Source organism: Crotalus tigris, unplaced genomic scaffold (genome assembly GCF_016545835.1).
Source record: "Crotalus tigris isolate CLP2741 ecotype Arizona unplaced genomic scaffold, ASM1654583v1 scf7180000018030.5226217, whole genome shotgun sequence".
Taxonomy (NCBI): Eukaryota; Metazoa; Chordata; class Lepidosauria; order Squamata; family Viperidae; genus Crotalus; species Crotalus tigris.
The window spans coordinates 2,371,495-2,391,611 of NW_024096786.1; the positions used below are offsets into that span (position 1 = coordinate 2,371,495).

At 37.6% G+C, this 20,117-nt stretch overlaps 1 protein-coding gene across 5 annotated transcripts in view; it reads left to right on the forward strand.

Annotated features, from left to right (window-relative positions):
• The window catches only part of UTRN (utrophin), a 348,263-nt gene that overhangs the window by 231,440 nt on the left and 96,706 nt on the right, over positions 1-20,117 (forward strand). For all 5 annotated transcript variants that reach the window (XM_039346845.1, XM_039346844.1, XM_039346843.1 and 2 more), the window contains 2 exons: positions 1,242-1,414; positions 9,269-9,425. In XM_039346845.1, coding sequence (XP_039202779.1) covers positions 1,242-1,414; positions 9,269-9,425 — 330 coding nt within the window. The remainder of the gene's footprint in view (positions 1-1,241; positions 1,415-9,268; positions 9,426-20,117) is intronic.

The window sequence follows — 20,117 nt, forward strand, 5'->3', positions numbered from 1 at the left end:
TGTTTGTAATACTATAAAGATTTCTCTAGTAAACTTTGCTGAATAATCCCTTGGAGATATACAGGAACTATATGGTTTTTCTCCATATTTGTATGTTTCTCTTTAAATATTGTTTCCTAAATATTGAAAGACTTCCCCAATAATAATGATGGCATATTTCTTACAGTGTTGTTTGTTTCTTCTATGAAAAATGAAAGCTTTCTCTTTCCCTACTCCTTAGAGCAGTGGTTCTCAACCTGTGGGTCGGGACCCCATTTGGGGTCGAACGACCATTTCATGGGGGTCACCAAACAACACAATCCCGCCATTTTTCCCCCTTTTCCTTAGCTGTGCTACTCCCTTTTATTCTATTGGCCTTTGAAAGCCAATAGAATAGACTCTCTTGAATAGAGTCTAATTCTATTGGCTTTCAAAAGCCAATAGGAATTGTCCAGGCTGTCTCTGCCCTGCTGAGCCCGCCAAAAGTCCCAAAAGTAAATGCTCTAATGGATTGCTTGAGACGAAAGATAAAAGAACAAACAATGATTTCCCTTCCTGATTTTCTAACACATACAAAAGCAAAGTAGAATAAAATAAGACTTCACATAGCATTCAACAGCATTATATATATATTTCCTGAATTATCTCTGAAGGTGGCAGTTTTGTATTTTTAGACCCCGGATTTATTCTTTCAACCATTTCCAGTTGTTTAGTCCAAATAACAGAAGAATGCCAGCAGCGTATTTTTTTCCTCATTATATGTTGAATGCAGATCTGAAGTCCACATCTCTGGCTTTTGTTTAAACAAGTTATTTGTTTTATAAGTAGGAGTAGGGGAGGAGTTCATCTTTTTTTTTAAGAGACTGGAAGATTCTAGAAGCTCACTGTGCTTTGTGGAGGATTACAATCATCTAGGATTTGTCTTTACTGATTTTCCTAGTATGAAAGTTGTGGTTCTTGAAACTTTTGTAATCCTTGACATAAATAACAATAATGATAGTGGCATTTTGGCATATATGTTATTTTTAGTACAGGAAAGCTTCAGAAGAAAGCCCTAGTTATAGCAATCAGCATAACTTATTTTCTGTAGCATATCACAATGGAAAAATGCATTCTTTTAAAATCGTTCCAGTGTAGTAATTTTGATATATTCATTTTTATTTAGACAGTGAGGATTTTGAATGGTTCATTTCCTTATTCTGAGCATAGGACTAATATCAATTTTGTCTCTGGATTTATTAGCTGGCCTTTTTTCCCCTTAGGACATCCAGGCTGAAATTGATGCTCACAATGATATCTTCAAGAGCATTGATGGAAACAGGCAGAAGATGGTAAAAGCTTTGGGGAATTCTGAGGAGGCTGCATTGTTACAACATCGTATTGATGACATGAACCAACGTTGGAATGATCTGAAAGCAAAATCAGCCAGTATCAGGTAAGATCAGACCTGCATAACTCATATAGGCAAAAGGACCACATTGATACACTTAACAATAATTGCAGGTCAGAATTGCTGACATGCCAATCATCTGTTGGGCAGCTAGTGGTGTGTCGGCAATGCTGAAGCTGGCAATCTTAGTGACATCTGGAGGTGTTGGAATCATTTGACAGTTTGTCATTTGGGTTGGAAGTGACTGTAAAAAACTAGACAGCAGTGTATCCTTCCAGGTTGCAGGACCGTTTGTTGGCTCTGGATTTGTTAAGCTTTTTTTTTTAAAAAAAAACAACAACAACCTGGCAAGCTGCACAAGTCTCCATGGTGGCTGTGTGTGGCCTCTGGTTGTTATGTTATGCGGGCCTGGGGGACATTTAATAAAATATATGCTACTTTTAAAATTCCAATGTTTTATGTATCTGCAGAAAAATGCAGCATGTTACACCAATTACATGCTTAAAATCAAGCTGTTTTTTAAATTATTTGTGGATCATATTTTAAGAGACTTTTCCCCAAAGTGATGTCCCTCAGGTCCAGGCCTTTAATTAGTGTAGCCTTTAATTCCAGCACCATTAGGAACATCAAGCTGAGAACAGTTGTTTTGCATGTTCTCATAGGGCAATCTATAGAAAAGAGAAGAAACATTTAGTTTCATTAACATAGGCAGTCATGTGATCCAGAAAGATAATTTTAAAATCCTGCTGTAAAGGAAATATTAATAGCAGTTGAGTTGGATGAATCTCAGATACATAGATCAGTGGTGGCGAACCTATGGCAGGGTACCAGAGGCGGCACTCAGAGCCCTCTCTGTGGGCATGCGTGTCGTCGCCCTAGTCCTAGGCCTTCAGCAGGGTTTTATAAAACCTTTTCGCTTTAGGCCTCCGCCGCCATGTGCAAAAAAAAAAAAAAAGGTTCAATTAGTCAATTTCAACTTCTCGCGGGAAAAAATAGTTCTTGCAAAGTTGGAATTGGTTGATTGAACTTTTTAGTCTCACCCAGTTTGCCATTACCACTTCAGCCATGCCCACCCAATTGGCCACACCCACCCAATGGGCCACACCCACCCAGCACTTGTGGGTTTTGGGTTGCAGTTTGGGCACTCAGTCTCTAAAACGTTCGCCATCACTGACATAGATCCACAGTTGAGAAGGCCTTCTTTTCTTGACTACCAACTTCATTCTATCAGCAGGTGAATGAGGCCTCCTCTGAATAAAATCTTGATAAATGAATAATATTATACAAGTGAAAGGATCCGTTAAAAACCTGCACAGAGTAGTTGTAACTCCAAAATATTAATTTTTTCTTTTGCATGGCACTGTGTATGGCTTTCATGGCAAATAGCTACTATGATCCCAGAAGAGCATACTGCTACTCTTATCTGCCTAATTATTAAGTCAGACAAGCTTTCTTTAAAAAGAGTGACTATACATTAGTGAAATGACCTGCACGGTCTAATGATAAGAGAAAACCTTAAAGGAGCTCATTCATTGTGCATGCAGCCTGCCAGCAATAGAATGAATGGTGCCCTTTTATTCATTTATTTATTGGTAGCTTATCTGTATCCCAGAAGACAAAACCCGGGCTAAGCAATGCCTTGTGGGACTCAGATCTGTAGGTGATTCTAGTCATCAAAGTAAATGATGAAGGAAGCTTCATGGCTGGGCTGTGAGTCTGTGTTGCATTTTTGGCTGTGTGAGATTAGATCCTTAACATTGGTATTCTTGCATGCAATAAGAGAACCAGTTTGGTATAGTGATTAAGGCACCAAGCTAGAAAGTGGGAGTCTGTTAGTTCTAGTCCCAATTTAGGCATGAAGCCAGCCATTCTCTCTTGGCCTCAGGAAGGAGACAATGGCAAACCACTTCTGAAATCTTGCCAAGAAAACTGCAGGGACTAGCCCATGCAATCATCAAGAATCAAAACTTGACTTGAAGGCATAAAAAAGTAATAAAATAGGAAGCAAAGATTAAGGTTTTTTCCTATCTCTTTAATCAATTATCCAAAACTTGCATTCATATTGAATATGTGACCATGTCTTCTGAATATGTGGACTTTTTAAATGAAGAACTTCCTGATTTAGGGATCATATTCTGTACGCAAATGATGAAGCAGAAAACATGCATTCAGGAACCTATCTTAGCCTCACCCTAAATAGAGACAGATCAGTGAAACCGATTGATATTCTTGAGTCTCATGATGTAGTAATTTCAGTTATCATTTAAATATGAGCCAGCAGTGTGCTGCAACTGCCAAAAAAGCCAACACAGTACTAGCCTGCATTAACAGAGGGATAGAATCAAGATCACGTGAAGTATTAATACCAGTTTACAATGCCTTGATAAGGCCACACTTGGAATACTGTATCCAGTTTTGGTCACCATGATGTAAAAAAGATGTTGAGATTCTAGAAAGAGTACAGAGAAGAGCAATAAAGATGATTAGGGGACTGGAGGCTAAAACATATAAGGAACGGTTACTGGGATTGGGTATGTCTAGTTTAACGAAGAGAAGGATGAGGGGGGGGGACATGATAGCAGTGTTCCAATATCTTAGGGGCTGCCACAAAGAAGAGGGAGTCAAGCTATTTTCCAAAGTGCCTGAAGGCAGGACAAGGAGCAATGGGTGGAAACTAACCAAAGAGAGAAGCAACCTAGAATTAAGGAGAAACTTCCTGACAGTTAGAACAATTAACCAATGGAACAACCTGCCTCCAGAAGCCGTGAATGCTCCAACACTGGAAGTTTTTAAGAAGAAACTGGACAGCCATTTGTCCAAAATGGTATAGGGTTTCCTGCCTGAGCAGGGGGTTGGACTAGATGACCTCCAAGGTCCCTTCCAACAACATCATCATCATCATCATCATTATTATTATTATTATTATTTAATCTTAATTTTAATAGCATTAAAAATTATAAGCATTTTGCCCAAGAGGAGCAGTTAGTTTTTATGAATGAATGATTGGATTATAAAGATTAGTTGCAGATTATGATGCATCTGACAGTTCACTAGAGGCAGGAATACCAGTTGCACCAGGAAGTAGGAGTCTGAATTTGAGATATTGCCTTACAAGCTCGTATGACAGCATGTATCTCTAAATCATTCAGGCCCAATAGTTAACATTAGTAAGCATGGCAAATAAATGTTTTTTTTTAAATTTCATTTTATTTTCAGAAACATTTTTGTAAATAATACAATGTCAAGATAAGCTGCCTTTTATTACCTGAGTTTGATAAGTGCCCCATAGTAATATACTCTGATGTAAGGTTTCTGACCCATGATCTGTGAATATTTGAACTAATGGAATTTTGTATTTTATTTACTTTGAAAGAGTAGTAAAGCTAGTTAAAGGAAGCAGTGCTAATGCCTGGTGTCTCTAATCCTTCCCAGTCAAATTAGAAAAATAGGGATAGGTTTATGCTAATACATTAACTGAGAGCTACAGAATTCCAGCACTAACAATTCAACAGCTTTGTCTGTCTTGGGGATTATTTTTTTAATAAAACTTTATTAAATTTCATAAAAATATAAAATACCAAAAAGCAAAGAAAAAGGATTTTTTTTAAAAAAAATAAAGGAGTAGGGAGAGTGCAGATGTAGAGAAAAATGTATGTGAAAATGTATCTTCTGACTTTTTTCAATACAGGTAAAAATAACCTTAGAATAAGCAATAATAAACAGTATTTCTATTAGCGTAAACAGATCTAGTCATCAAAACCTGAGATTAAAATTTTATTTCTTTCAATTTCAAACAAAAAAAAAATCCAAAAGTGGGTTCCAAGTAGAAACAAGGTAGACAAAGTTTTTTCTTTAATCAAGCAGTCAATTGTACCATCTTTGCCAACTCCATTAATTTCACCATTCTTTCATTGTGGGTTATATGTGAGTCCTTCCATCTCTGCACATAGAGAAGCCTTGCTGCTGTTAATGCATATAAGAACAAAGTTTCAACTGTTTTTTTCAATCTGTTTATCCATCAAACCTAAAACAAAAGCCTCTGTCTTCAATTGTACATTCAATTTAAGAATTCTCCGAGTTAAAATACTTACCAAAGTACTTTCAAACTGTTTACTTTTCCAACATAGATTTGGCATACCCTTATACCTCTTTGACAGTTTATCAGATGTTAAATACTAACAGTACATACTCTTATAAAAATTCTCTTTCAAATTATAATTCAATGTAAATTTCAGTCCTTTACTCCATATATGAACCCATTGCCTGTGTATTTCTTGGTGATTAATCATCATTTGGAAGAATGAATGGTTCTTGTTGCCTTACAGTCATTTACTTCAGCCAGGCACTAATTTCAGTGTCAGAATATGCAGATGAGATAATGAGGGTAATTCTTATGAATGGTGCATTGCAATCACATTTTAAATGGTTTTATGGTTGAACTTGTGTTTGTCTGATGTTTGCATCACAATTTTCAGCTGTTCAGCTGCTTCGTTGCTGAGATGAATATAAAAAATAATTGTATGATATATATACTCCATATAATAACATCAGCAGATAAGAAGTTTGAATTGCACTCTTAGGCAGAACCTCAATTTCAGTCAAATCAGAAAGATTTCTTTCTACCAAAGCATCCATGGAGAGACCACATTGAACTAGTGAACACTTGACAAAGAAGAAACAGTGCAGTACTGGGCACAGCTATGTGAAAACCCAAAGAAATACAACAAGAATACAACTTGGATAAAGAAGATGGATAAGGATAAAAAAGGAAGCTGAAATAAAAAAAAACTTATAATAACAGCAGAAATGGTAGAGAAAATGCAAGGAAGATCAAGATTTAGTCAGTATCAGATGAAGATGAACTGAATGTTTTTTGGTTGAAATATCTGACTAGTCGACACCTACTCATTGCCAAGCAGTTTAACAATATACTGTAAGAAAGTGAAATTGAAGATTTCGATCACGAATCAGCCAATCAAAAGGTCAGCACCAGCAACTATAGGCCAATTACTTGCTTACAACAACTTTCAGATTGTTAACTGAAGTAGTAACTGATGCAGTTCAAGGGCATCTAGTTGAAAACAAACTCTTTCCACGTGAGCAAAACCAAAAACCCCCACAACACTGCCAAAACAGCAAAAAAAACCCCCAAAAGATTGACTCGTAATTGACAAGGTGATTTTGGAAAACTATAAAAGAATGAAGGCCAACGTACAAGTAGCTTTAATTGATTATAAGAAGTCATTCGATTTCCTGCCACATGATTGGATAATCAAGAGCCTAGAAATGATAAGAGTCAGTAGCAACATCAGAAGCTTTGTGCAAAAATCAGTGGCACAATAAAAGACACCATTGTTAGTCAATGGTGATAGGCTGGTAGAAGTTAATATCAAGAGATGATGACTCTTTCAAGGAGGTTCACTATCACTACTACTCTTTGTCATTGTCACTGATTCCTCTGTCAACAATACTGAATAAGTCAGGCCATGGCTATCAGACATCAAAAGCATCTGCCAGGCTATCCCATTTCCTTTATATGGACAATCTGAATTTGCATAGAAAACCACCATCTGAAATAGAATTGCTGTTCAACATTATTGGTATATGCAGCCAAGATATTGCAATGGAGTTTGCACAAACATGCCACCCTCACCACCAACACAGGAAAAATGGTGAAACCTGAAGGAATCAAAATGCCTTATGGAAATAACATCAAGAGTACAGATGAAGACCATACAAATAGCCAGGTATCCTTCAAGCTGACAACATCAAGCACACTGGAGTCAAGAAGAAGGATAGAAATGAAGACATCATGAGAATGAAGAAGATCTAAAACTCCAGCTCAGGGAGAAAATACCATTAAGGAATTAGCACCTGGACAATTCCAGGCATTACATACACAGTTGGAATAGTAGGCTGACTCAGGCAGAACTAAAAACCCTGGATAGGAAGACCAGAGAAATGACAATGAATCATGCTCTTCATCCATGCAGTGATGGTGACAGACTTCAGTTAGCAAGGAAAATAGATGAGTTGCACAAGTGCACCAAATAGTTGAAGAAAAAAGGCATCGGAATATCTGAAATATCTGGGGAGTACTGGAGAGACTAAACTGGAAAGACCAAGTAAAGAATAGGAAAGAGACATGATAAGGCAAAATATTACACGGGCAACACATAAAATAATAGCAGGCAAAGCAGATAACATAGGACCTGGCTAGAATTAACAGCAGGAGATCTGAAGAAAGAGGGGGTTAATTCTGAAGAAGAAAGAGGGTTAATTCTGGTTGCACAAGACCAAGTCTTAAGAACAAACAAAGCCATAAACTTCCTTTTGTTTTAACTATTCTTTGGCTGTACAATGTTTTAGATCACTGTCTTGGTGCATGATCCACTTTCTCTTCAGCTGTATGCCATCTAAATTTTTGAGCCACAACTTTCTATAAATATATTGATGGCATATTATCTGATGACATACTTTTAATCAAGGTGTCTATTGAAGCGTGGTAACAAAAGAGTAAATGTAAATTACTTTGATATATACAAATAACACGTATATATAGGTGCCTCAATAAATGAGTGTGATTAATTAGCCAATAGGGAGCCTTGGCAGGTCTTATTTTTACTACAAGAATTGGTAAGAGGCTAAGCAGATAACAACATAATTAGCAGTACAATTAAGAGATCTTGACATCAATTTCTGGGGCATTCAGAAGCATCCCAGTAAACGTTCAGAAATGCTCTAGAGCAAAACTGGAAAAAAAGTATGTTAATGTTTAGATGGATACTTCCTGCTTGATGGATTGTTATGATCTATTTTACCTTTACATTGGTTTGCATGGGGATTTTTTGTTGCTGTTTGCTTCAAGCTGTCTTTATTGATATTAAATGTATTGTTAAAATGCTTGGAATTTCATATTGAAAACTAAAAACTTTATCAGAAAGCTAAAATGAGAACTTTTAACTGTGCCCTGGAGCCTAAGTGACATATAGGCGTTAAAATTGTAATGCTCTCAACATTAATCAGGATCATTGAACAGATTGTTTTGAAAGAGAGGGATGGGATACTTTTCCCATGATCCTAGGGAGGGAAATGGCTATAGAAGATTGTAACAATTTCCTCTTAATTGTTAAGGTGGTCTCTGTTTGCCATAAATAAACAAGAGCCTAAATAAAAGAGATCTGACATCAAGTGTAGTTACACTAACAGCATGTCATATTAACTGAAATACTGCACAGTGCTCTAGTGATTTATTGATTCAGCAAAATACAAAATATAATCAGTATCAACAGTGTTCAGCTGGACAACATTTACCTCCCCTCCATGCTTATGCTTTTCTGGAAATGTGGCTATCAAGTAACAGCTTAAATAGAAATTAAAATAATTGCCTAAAAAATTGGAGAGTGTGGGAAGTGTGAGATCCATTTATATGGTGGCCAGAGTTTAGATTTGAAGGAAGTGCAGAAGTAAGACGGGCTTTTGGTGCCTTTATTTATTTTTTTTAAACATATTTAGAAATCCATTAAATAAGATTTTAAAAATGCATCTTAGCACCATGGTGTTATCATTAATTCTTTTTTACTGGATTCGTTCATTTATAAATAATTTTCAAATATACTGAAGGTATCGTTCGTTTTGTCATTTGCTTTAAATCAGGGGTCCTCAAACTTGGCCACTTTAAGACTTGTGGACTTCAACTCCCAGAATTCCCCAGCCAGGCCGTCTGAGGAATTCTGGGAGTTGAAGTCCACAAGTCTTAAAGTGGCCAAGTTTGAGGACCCCTGATTTAAATAAAGAAAATTACACTTTATTCACCATGCAGTATTTGACCACTAATATCTAGTTATGTTTTAATGCAGCACACAAAACTCCTGAAAAATGTGTTGAATCTTATTGTAGGGCTCATTTGGAGGCAAGTGCGGAGAAATGGAGTAAATTAGTGACGTCACTGGAAGAACTTATCAAATGGCTAAATTTGAAAGATGATGAATTAAAGAAGGAGATGCCTGTGGGTGGAGATGTTCCAACTTTACAGCAGCAACACGACCACTGTAAAGTAAGTTGCTTAATTTCACATTGTTATTTCATCATGAGCATGTTTCAGTAAATCCTTGCACCATTTAAACAAGATGTAAAGCATATAGGATTGCCCTCCATTTGAAATGTTGAAATATCTGGCTGCAAACCATTGAGTCCCGTACACAACTAACAGTAGAGAAAAAAGAAAAATGGCAGTTTTGTTTTGGAAAGTTCTGTTCTATTCTGTCAATATAGCCGTGTTCCTGAAGAATTCAGTAACTGCTGATCTTAGATATAGCTATATGAATATATCTTTAGACATCATTAAACCTAAAAGGCCATGGGCACATTGCCAACTGGGTCCAGAAGCCAGATACAAAAAGTTCAGTAATGAAGAAATGAAAAATAATCCTAGCTTTCAGATGATAGACAAATATGTTCAAAGTCGCCAGTATTTTTTTAAATCAGAATTCAGTACATGTTTGATACCATATTTTAATGCTTCATTTCAAGAAAGCAAATGATTCTAGGTTCGTGGGGTGTTATTTTTTACATTCAACTTCTGTGTATTTGAAAGGAAAATGTGAATTGAACTTTAGAGAGAACTAGAGAATGTAATATATTTAACATTAAATTTAAAGAATTTTAAAAAACAACAAAAATGTAGCACTCATCTTTTGTAACATTCAGTATTGGTATTTAGAATATGTGTTGTCAATGTGAACATAAGAGTATTTCTACTTGTACTGAAACTCTGAAAATTGTGAGGCGGGATAAAACCTGATGGATCCTTTTTAATCATGAGGCACTTCAACAAGGAGGCATTTTAACACAAGTTAAGATAGGCAAGAAAATGATAAGTGAGCACCTGTCCACCCTAGACGAGTTCAAATCACCAGGACCAGATGGATTACACCCCAAGGTTCTCAAGGAACTGGCAGATGTGATCTCAGAACCACTGAACTATATTTTTCAAAGATCTTGGAGCACTGGGGAACTACCAGAGGACTGGAAAAGAGCTGATGTAGTTCCCATCTTCAAAAAAGGAAAAAAAAAATGGATCCAGGAAATTACAGACCCATCAGCCTGACCTCAATACCTGGGAAGATTCTGGAAAAGATAATGAAACAATGAATCAGCGAACACCTAGAGGCAAACAAAATCATTACTAAAAGCCAACATGGGTTTGTCAAAAACAGATCATGCCAGACAAATCTTATTGCGTTCTTTGACCAAGTGACAAAATTAGTGGATCAGAGGAATGCTGTGGATATAATTTACTTGGACTTCAGTAAGGCATTTGACAAAGTAGACCACAGCCTACTACTTGAGAAGATAGAAAAATGTGGGATAGACAGAATCACCACCAGATGGATCTGTACCTGGCTGACCGGCCATACTCAGCATATGGTCCTCAATGGAACTGCATCTACATGGAGGGAAGTGTGTAGTGGGATGCCCCAGGGCTCTGTTCTAGGCCCAGTGCTCTTCAACATCTTCAACGAGGGGATAGATGGGGAACTCATCAAATTTGTGGATGACACCAAGCTGGCAGGAATAGCCAACACTCCAGAAGACAGGCTTAAGATACAGGAGGACCTGGACAGACTTGAACACTGGGCGCTATTTAACAAAATGAAATTCAATGGTGAAAAAAGTAAGGTTCTACATTTAGGCAAGAAAAACCAAATGTACAGGTATAGTATAGGGGGTACCTTGTTCAATAGTAGTAACTGTGAGAGGGATCTCAGAGTCCTAGTAGACAATCATTTAAATATGAGCCAGCAGTGTATTGCAGCTGCCAAAAAAGCCAACACAGTGCTGGGCTGCATTAACAGAGGGATAGAATCAAGATCACATGAAGTATTAATACCACTTTAAAATGCCTTGGTAAGGCCACACTTGGAATACTGCATCCAGTTTTGGTCACCACGATGTAAAAAAGATGCTGAGACTCTAGAAAGAGTACAGAGAAGAGCAACAAAGATGATTAGGGGACTGGAGGCTAAAACATATAAGGAACGGTTGCTGTAATTGGGTAGGTCTAGTTTAACAAAGATAAGGTCGAGGGGAGACATGATAGCAGTCTTCCAATATCTCAGGGGCTGCCACAAAGAAGAGGGAGTCAAGCTATTCTCCAAGGCGCCTGAAGGCAGGACGAGAAGCAACGGATGGAAACTGATCAAGGAGAGAAGCAACTTAGAACTAAGGAGAAACTTCCTGACAGTTAGAACAATTAACCAATGGAACAACCTGCCTATAGAGGCGGTTAATGCTCTTAACACTGGAGGCTTTTAAGAAGAGACTGGACAACCATTTATCTGAAATGATGTAGGGTTCCTGCCTGAGCAGGGGGTTGGACTCGATGACCTCCAAGGTCCTTTCCAACATCATCATCATCATTATTATTATTAGATTCTGTTGTCATTTAAATATCAGGCATATGTTTAATTACTCATTTAAACTCTTCAGAATAACACTGTTCACTTAAGTATTGGATAAACTGTTTCTATATTCCTAGGTTTTGAGGCAGGGGTCTTCAAACTTCGCCCTTTCATGATGTTGGCTGAGGAATTCTGGGAGTTGAAATCCACAAGTCATAAAAGGGCCAAGTTTGAAGACCCCTGTTTTAAGGCGATTTTTTCTTCCCTCCCTCTCTCCATCTACATCAGGTGTCTTCAAACTTGGCCTTTTTATGACTTGTGCATTTCAACTCCCAGAATTCTTCAGCCAGGCATGCTGGCTCAGGAATTCTGGGACTTGAAGTCCACAAGTCATAAAAGGGCCAAGTTTGAAGACTCCTGATCTACATACAGCTTGCATTAAACTAGATAAACTACCAGACGCAAAAATAAAAATACATAGCAGCTGAGCATCATAACATTGGTTTGAACCTACAATCTACTCTCCTACTTGCACTAGTTTCTGTGCTGACTTCAAACCTGTATACCTGAGAATCAAATAAGCATTTAGGACTTCAGCCCATTTTTGTGGTTCTACTTCCCTTCCAATCATGTTTTCTCCAAATGAGCAAAATGTATTATGGGAACTAGCCCCAAACAGTAGAAATAAATAAACATAGTACTTATGAAATATATTTATAAACATATGGTTGTTGTTGTTGATGATGATGATGACATGAAAGCATTTGCTGTTGTCTCTAATATTAATAACCTGGGATAGATCTCACTGAATTGAGATCATTCCAAAGTTGGTGTGGATTCTACCTCCTATGAGAACTCTTGAGTGATATTACTAAATAGATTTCTTCATTACAATTTAGAATAGAATAGAACTGAAGAGACCTTGGAGGTCTTCTAGTCCAGCCCCTTGCTCAAGCAGGAGAATCTATACCATCTCAGACAAGTGACTGTCCAGTCTCTTCTTAAAAATCTCCAGTGATGGAGCACCCCCAATTTCTGAAGGCAAGCTGTTCCACTGGTTAATTGTCCTTACTGTTAGGAACTTTCTCCTTAATTCCAGGTTGCTTCTCCCTTAGATCAGTTTCCAACCATTGTTTCTTGTCCTGCCCTCTGGTGCTTTGGAGAATAATTTGACCCCCTCTTCTTTGTGGCAGCTCCTCAAATACTGGAATACTGATATCATGTTACCCTTATTTCTTCTTTTCTTTAGATTGCCAAACCCAAGTCCTGCAGCCGTTCTTCATACATTTTAGTTTCCAGGCTTTAATTATCTTAGTTGCTCTTCATTTGCCTTTGCCTTTGCACATAAGTTGAAAACTAATAACAACACTTTATCATTATTATTTTAACAATTCCACTTTGATAATTACTGTTGCTCTGAGCTTTGGAAGAAAACAAATTCCACTATTTTGACACAATTTTTCATGGAAAAGTACTGGATTTAATTTGGTCCTGCAAAAAAGCTCCTCAGCCTCTAGTCTCCCCCCCACCCCAATTTTTATTGTCCTGTTACTTCCTTTCTTCATAGGCCTAAAGGGCTACTAATTTAAAGTGAAGGAAGTTTGATCACAGTGTGGAGGAAGAAATCTGTTTTTTTTTTTAAAAAAAATCACACTATTCTTTTTAATTAAGTGAGATAAAGAACATAGGGACTCTAATAAGAGATCTGCTTTCTCCCCTCTTTTTAATAAGCTCTCTTTTTGAAAAAAAGCTTTGTATAAATGATTGCATGGAACCGGATTTTATTATCTTAAATAAGGTACTTTAAATAATTTCTCCAATATTAATCTTATTTTTCTTTCAGAATAGCTGTGGGTCAGCTTTACCCAAGAAAAAGACAAATTGATAATCATATAATGTTATTTATTTTATAAATTTACAGCCAGAGATTAAATTAATCAGTATAATAGTAAGAGTTATGCACATCTTAGAACCTACATGGAAAATTAGTTATATAATTGCTGTCTTTTTTTGTTCACAATGCAGTAATTTTATTAATTATTTTTTTCTTTTCTGTGTAATTACCCTTTTGTGTGTTTTGTTCCTTTTATCATCACACTAATGTTTAATATTTAGAGGCAGTGGTAGGATTCAAATAATTTAACAACTGGTTCTCTGCCTCGCCTTCCCTCTGCCTTGGTCAGGGTGGGCTGCTTGGGGATCAGCTGAGGTGGAGGCAGGAAGTCCGAGCACAGGGGGGTCAGGAACTTCTGGTTGTGAAATTGCTGGAGGTCCCAGCTGGGGGGCAGGAAGGTATGGTTGGGGGGGGGCTTCAGGAGTCTCGGGTGTAGGACTGTGGGGTTGGCAGGTCCCAGTTGGGGGAAGGTGAGGGAAGGTGAGGAAGTCCTAGGGGGTTGGGAGGGCCAGGATACCTCCGCAGAGGAAAGTCACCCCCCCACCTCTTGTGAGTCCTTGCCTGCCAGCAGATCTGGTAGCTAGTCAGATGAATTGAATGTGGGGGAAGAGTTGCCTGGGGTCACATTGGAGTCTGTGGAAGGCTCTGAGAAGTACGAAGACTCAGAACTAGATGTGACACCGGGCCCATCTACTCAAGTTCAGGTAGAGAGACAGCTGGGTTGGGGGCCTGAACTGTTGGGGCAGTGGTGGTGAGGGGCTGGGAGCATGAGGGGCATGATGCAGAGTGGCAATGGTGAGGGGTGGGTGCGCACCAGAACCCGCCTTCTCCCACCCCCACCAGTGTGAAAATGGGCAGCACAGCTTCGCTTCCAGAGCTGCTGCAGGACAGTGGCTCTTATGTTTTTGTTTGTGGGACTGCATACGGCAGCAGTGATGAAGGACCACGTCAGAGCTGGAAAGAAGGTGTTGCATGGGTCCATTGGGGGGAGGAAGGGGGGGTGTTTCTGCCACGCATCAACCAGTTCGCGAAACTCAAAAGAAATTAGCTACCGGTTCTACTGAACCGATGCGAACAAGCTGAATCCCACCATTGCTTAGAGCACAGCTCTTTCTTGGCTTATCCTCAAAGCACTATGTATATTTTGCCATATGTAACCATTATGAAAATGTTTGAGTCCCAAAGATTATTAAATATGGCTTGTTGAACCCTTAGCAAAATAAAAAATGTTATCTGTAATTAAAAAAAAACACTTTCTGCAACAAAAAAGTGGAAGGGTAGGATGGTGGAATGAAGCAAAAAGAAACAAAAAAAAAAGGGCCTAATTGAGATACCTGCAGAGTACTTCATGTTTTCTTTGTTCCTAAATCAGCATGTACTATATTTGTGAACTGTTGGCTTATGAATTTGCATCATTTTAGCTTCTTGACAATTATTTATTGGACATGTTATACTGTGGTTATATCTGCCATTCATTCCTAATGCTTGATAAGTAGTTTATGTACTCCTTTGCCTATCTCTTCTTTATTCAAATTCCCATTCTTACATTTTTAATACGGTATGTTGTTCTCATTTTAAAGTAAGTTGTGGCACTTTTTTGTTTAAAGTTATTAAAATTTAACAGCTCTGTCTCCTTTTCTCTTTCCCCCGTACCTTCCTTCAGAGAAATAAATAAATAAGCAGCATACGATCTAGATTCAAATTTCCTTGCTTCATTTATTTAGATATTGCTAAAATGTGCTTGAACTCTGAAAAAGTGATTTATTTGTTTTTATGAATTTGCCTGGATTATGTATTATTAACAGTTATATTTGATGTAGAGAACTTTATACAAGAGCTCTATAGACATGAAGACTGAAGAGGGATAGTGTCAAACAAACAGAAAATAGCCACTAACAAATATACATATACATATTTTTATCTCCTAGTGTTTAATTATATTTCCACCTTTTAGGTTTTATTGTAACTGCCATGCTCTCAAGCTAGTGAATACACACACAAAAAAACATTTTTCTGTTCTCCATTAACACAACTGTTTTAAGCAAAAGATGCATAAATTCCTACAAGGAAATTTAGAGGGATTGAATACCAATTAAACAGCAAACAAACTGGAATTTCCTTAAATGCTGTCATTTCTGAGCAATCTTACTGCAAATATTTGAGCGTCTTGAGGTGATGCAAAGAATTTATTCATGCATAAAATTAACATGGCAGTATAAATGGAAGCTGGAAGCAATTTGCTGAATGTTTAAGACTCTGAACTTTGAAACAAGGACAGAAGCTCCCACAAGCATAACTAATGCAGAATTCAACAAGGAATATAAAAGGAACAAACGAGGTGACTAGGCAGGACTATGGATATTGCAATCAATTTAGACCTATGATGAGAATGACCTGGCTTTTCTCTGGGAAACTGTGGCCAGCAAAAAAGGCAAGGAATGAGCCAGCAATAGAAAACAAAGAATTTAGAAAAAAAAAGAATAGCCCTAACCTAAAAGTCAAGTCCTCCTAATCAGAAATACTGTTAACTGCTGTTAACGACACTGTTTTTTTTTTCAATCAATTGCCAAGAGAACAGTCTGCTTTGTTAATATTTTTAACATTGCAGTTGGAGAGTACCAGTAGCCCTTAATTTACAAGAGTAATTGGGACTGGGATTTTCATCACTACGCGATGTGATTGTGCTGCTTAGTGATGGAAATTTTGGCACTTCCGTGGTTAAATGAGTCACCGTGGTTCATTAGGTGAGGACATCAGGTGATCATTATTTCCACCTTCCATTGACTTTGCTTGTTGAAGTTGTAAATGGTGAACCCATGACGGTGGGACGCTGTGACTAAGATAAGTCTGGGGACTGGTCATAACTATCACTTGTTCAGCACCATTGTAAGTTCAAACAGTCGCCAAACAAATGAATGATCACTAAGTGAGGACCACCTGTATGGCTTGAAGAACTTAATTTACTGATTTTTTAGTTTCAGGAAGGACTGATGGAGAATAGAGAGGAAGGCAGGTCTTTGTAAAGATAAAGTTAAAATTTGGGTTTAAGGGTTTCCAAGAAAATATGTGGCTCTGCTTTGGCCTTATAAGCCAGTATTTGAAATATTACTCGAGTGTTTTGCTTGACAAGGTAACGTGGAACAAGAAAATACTAGACAAGGAGAATTTTCATATGACTCAACAGCAGCTTGTCTTTCCTCCTTCTCCCATGAAGAAAGCTTGTTTTGCTAAAATATTTTGAGAAAGGAGGGGAATTCATCTGTTCTCCAACAGGGCATTCGAGATATACTAAGTTCCAATATAATGGAAATTCTGTGGCATTATAGTTCCTGTTTTATACAGGACCACAATTGGGACCAGCTAAGCAAGGTGGTTGTTAAGTGAATCATTCCTGATTTTATGATCTTTTTGTTACAGTTGTTAAGTAAATCACTGCAGTTGTTGGTGAATCATGTGGATGTTAAGCAAGTCTGGCTTCCCTCGTTGATTTTGCATGTTGGAAGCCAGCTGGGAAAGTCACAGATGGTGATCACATGACCCTGGGATACTGCAACTGTTGGAAATATATGCTGGTTGCCAGGTGCCCAAATTCTGATTGTATCACTTTGCGGATGCTATGATGGTTGTAAGTGCAAGGACCGGGTCATAAGGCATTATTTTCAGTGCCATTCAGATGACCACTAAATAAATGGTTGTAGGTTGAGAATTACCTGCACACTGAAAAAGCAAGCTCTGTTGCTCTCTGTGGAAATAATCCTAAGCAGTACATTATGTTTTTTGTAATATTGTAAAATGTGGACAGGCTGAGATTATCATTAAATTTAAAAGATATTGTGTTTTTATGCTGTACACAGATATTCCTGTGAAAGAGGTCCATAGTACTTTTGGCATTTCCCTGATTCCTTCTGGTATAATAGGAAAATTCTTACTAATTATAGTGAGGATTTTTTTTCTTAAAAAGGGAGCAGTTTTCATTGCCATTTCTGATTATTATTAGTGCAGATAGTATTTGGATGTGTCATATCCTATACTGATGATTGGAATGATAGGTAAATTGTTCCATAAGAAAGCATAACCATTAAGAGATAACATACACATACATGCCAGGAGTCCTGTGAGTTAAATCTTTAGACTATGAGAGTTTTATGATTTGTAGAAAACACTCTGCACTTGAAAGACAGAATATAACAAGTAAATAATGAATGGCTGTGAGTTGTTTTCCACTTAAAAGCTCATCTTTGGAGGCTCCTGCAGTTTGGGCCAAATCCAAGTATTTTTAGGAAGATAATGTAGGTCTTCACTGTAGATAGTGTTGCCTCTGGAGTAATAAGATAAATCATATTGATTATGCAATTCTATACGCAATGAAGAAAAGAAAACCAAAATGGCTATGTCATGATTCTGCTTCTTCCTGCTGGAGCACTCTCCCAGATCTACAACGATTTCGTGTAAAGCCCTTCTTTAGGGTTTGGATAATCCAAAAAGAGGGAAAGAAATTTTTGTGTGGATAAACTGAATTTTGCTACTAGGAAATGATATGTGTTAAGCTACTTATCTGCAGTTCCACTATTTTGTATAATATAAGAAGCGAAGAACCGGTGGAGCTCTATAAACCTGCATTCTTTAAATACTGAAAATATTACTCGGCTGTTTCTGTGGACTCTACTTAACTTTACTGAGGCCAATGAAGGTTGACGAAGTTCTACTGAAGCTTTTGAAAATTCATTAGACACTATCAAATGTATTTATATTTAATCAATAGCCAATATGGACTAGAAATCTTTTAAATGAAAACAAAACTCTGAAATTCTGTGCTCAGGATTGTATTTTATGTTCGATTTGCACAGACGTGAAATTCATAGAGGATAAAGCAGTAGAAATCCCTGCAAGTATTCTCAGATGCCAGATTGGTAAATTTCTTGCTGTAGCTCAGCCAGAACATCTCTGGCCCTGAGCATTAAATTTTTATTCCCAGAATGCAGGAAATAATGTTGGAAATGAAATAGTGTGGCAGGAAGGGCAAAAGAGACACAACTTACAAAATTAGAACTCTGGAGGATCATATCGAGAAAATCATAAGAGAACCTTGACACCAGAGTTATTAGTTTTCTTTGCATATTTTGCTGGCCTGACTCCTTTCTAAAATGAATTATTTTATGTAAATATTATCTCCAGAGGTTGATAAAGAGGCCATGTGTTGTGTCCTGGGCCTGCTGAAGCATTTCAGCAGGCCCAGAAATGTTGCAAACGGTCCCGGGCAACCGAAAAGCTTCCCGGGACAAGACTGGCTGGCGCTGGACTTGTGCTCATGCGCAAGGCGCGAAAAAAGATTTTTCCCTATTGGCTGGACTCCCTGGGTTTGGGGAGACTATAAAAGGCCTGCGTGCCTGCTTGGTAGAGAGTTGAGTTGAGGAACGAATAAAGAAGTACTTGATTACAACATGTGTCTTGCTTCAATGCCGCGAACTCCAAAACATAAAACCAAGCATGCAAACATTGGTAAGGATAGGAAGGATGTGACTTAAACAGATCCCCTCCACCCCGCCCCACAACCCTTTTAAATATCTCACCCAAAATATTTACTTAGAAGCTAAGAAGATTCTCTGAGGCAGGCTGCTAGGGAGCAAGATAATTTCTTTGCTGGCAGAATCCTTGACTCAAGCATTGCCATTAGTGGAAGAAAACATTTTATTAGGATGTGAGCCTGTCAGTTAATTCTTAGAAAGTTGGGGATGATTAGCAGAACAGGGGGGCTGAGAGAAACAGGAGGAAAGTGAAAGTTGGACTCTAAAAGAGAATGAAAAGACCGGGATTATTTTGAAGTGCAGAATAAAACTGTGAAATTGTCAGGCCAGAGAGAATCCTTAGGTGTTACAAAAACCTAAGAGAGGTAAAAAAACAACAACACTGAAATTGAGGTACAAGCAGGGATGTAATGGTATAAAAGTAATAAACATGTTAGGATTCTAAATTTGAAGATAGAGAAGAGAATGAAAACAAAAACTATGTAACAGGTATGGAAAAATATGGAGTACAATTTTGGATATTTAAAAATAGAAAATATACAGAAGAACAGAAGCAATTTACATATGAGGTTGATTGGTGTACAGAAAAGGTTGGAGAGAGGAACTATAGTGGAACTGCTTTTGTTGAACACCATTTTCACTGAAATCCACTATAAACCAAATATCATTTCATATGTCTCCTTCCTCTTAGATTTGTGTACATACTAATTAGTGATTCATGAATTGTATATGCTATCAAGACAGTATTGCCTGAGTATTCAAATATATGGATCTTCTCCATCATGATGTGTCTACAACCTGACCTGTCAGGTTTCTAATGGTGACCTCTTTCAATCTGTTGACCCCCATATCATTCTCCAGATTTGCTGGCATAGTTTGGTTAGAACTTTTACTGTTTATTGTTCAGTTGCTTGTCACATTTTTGT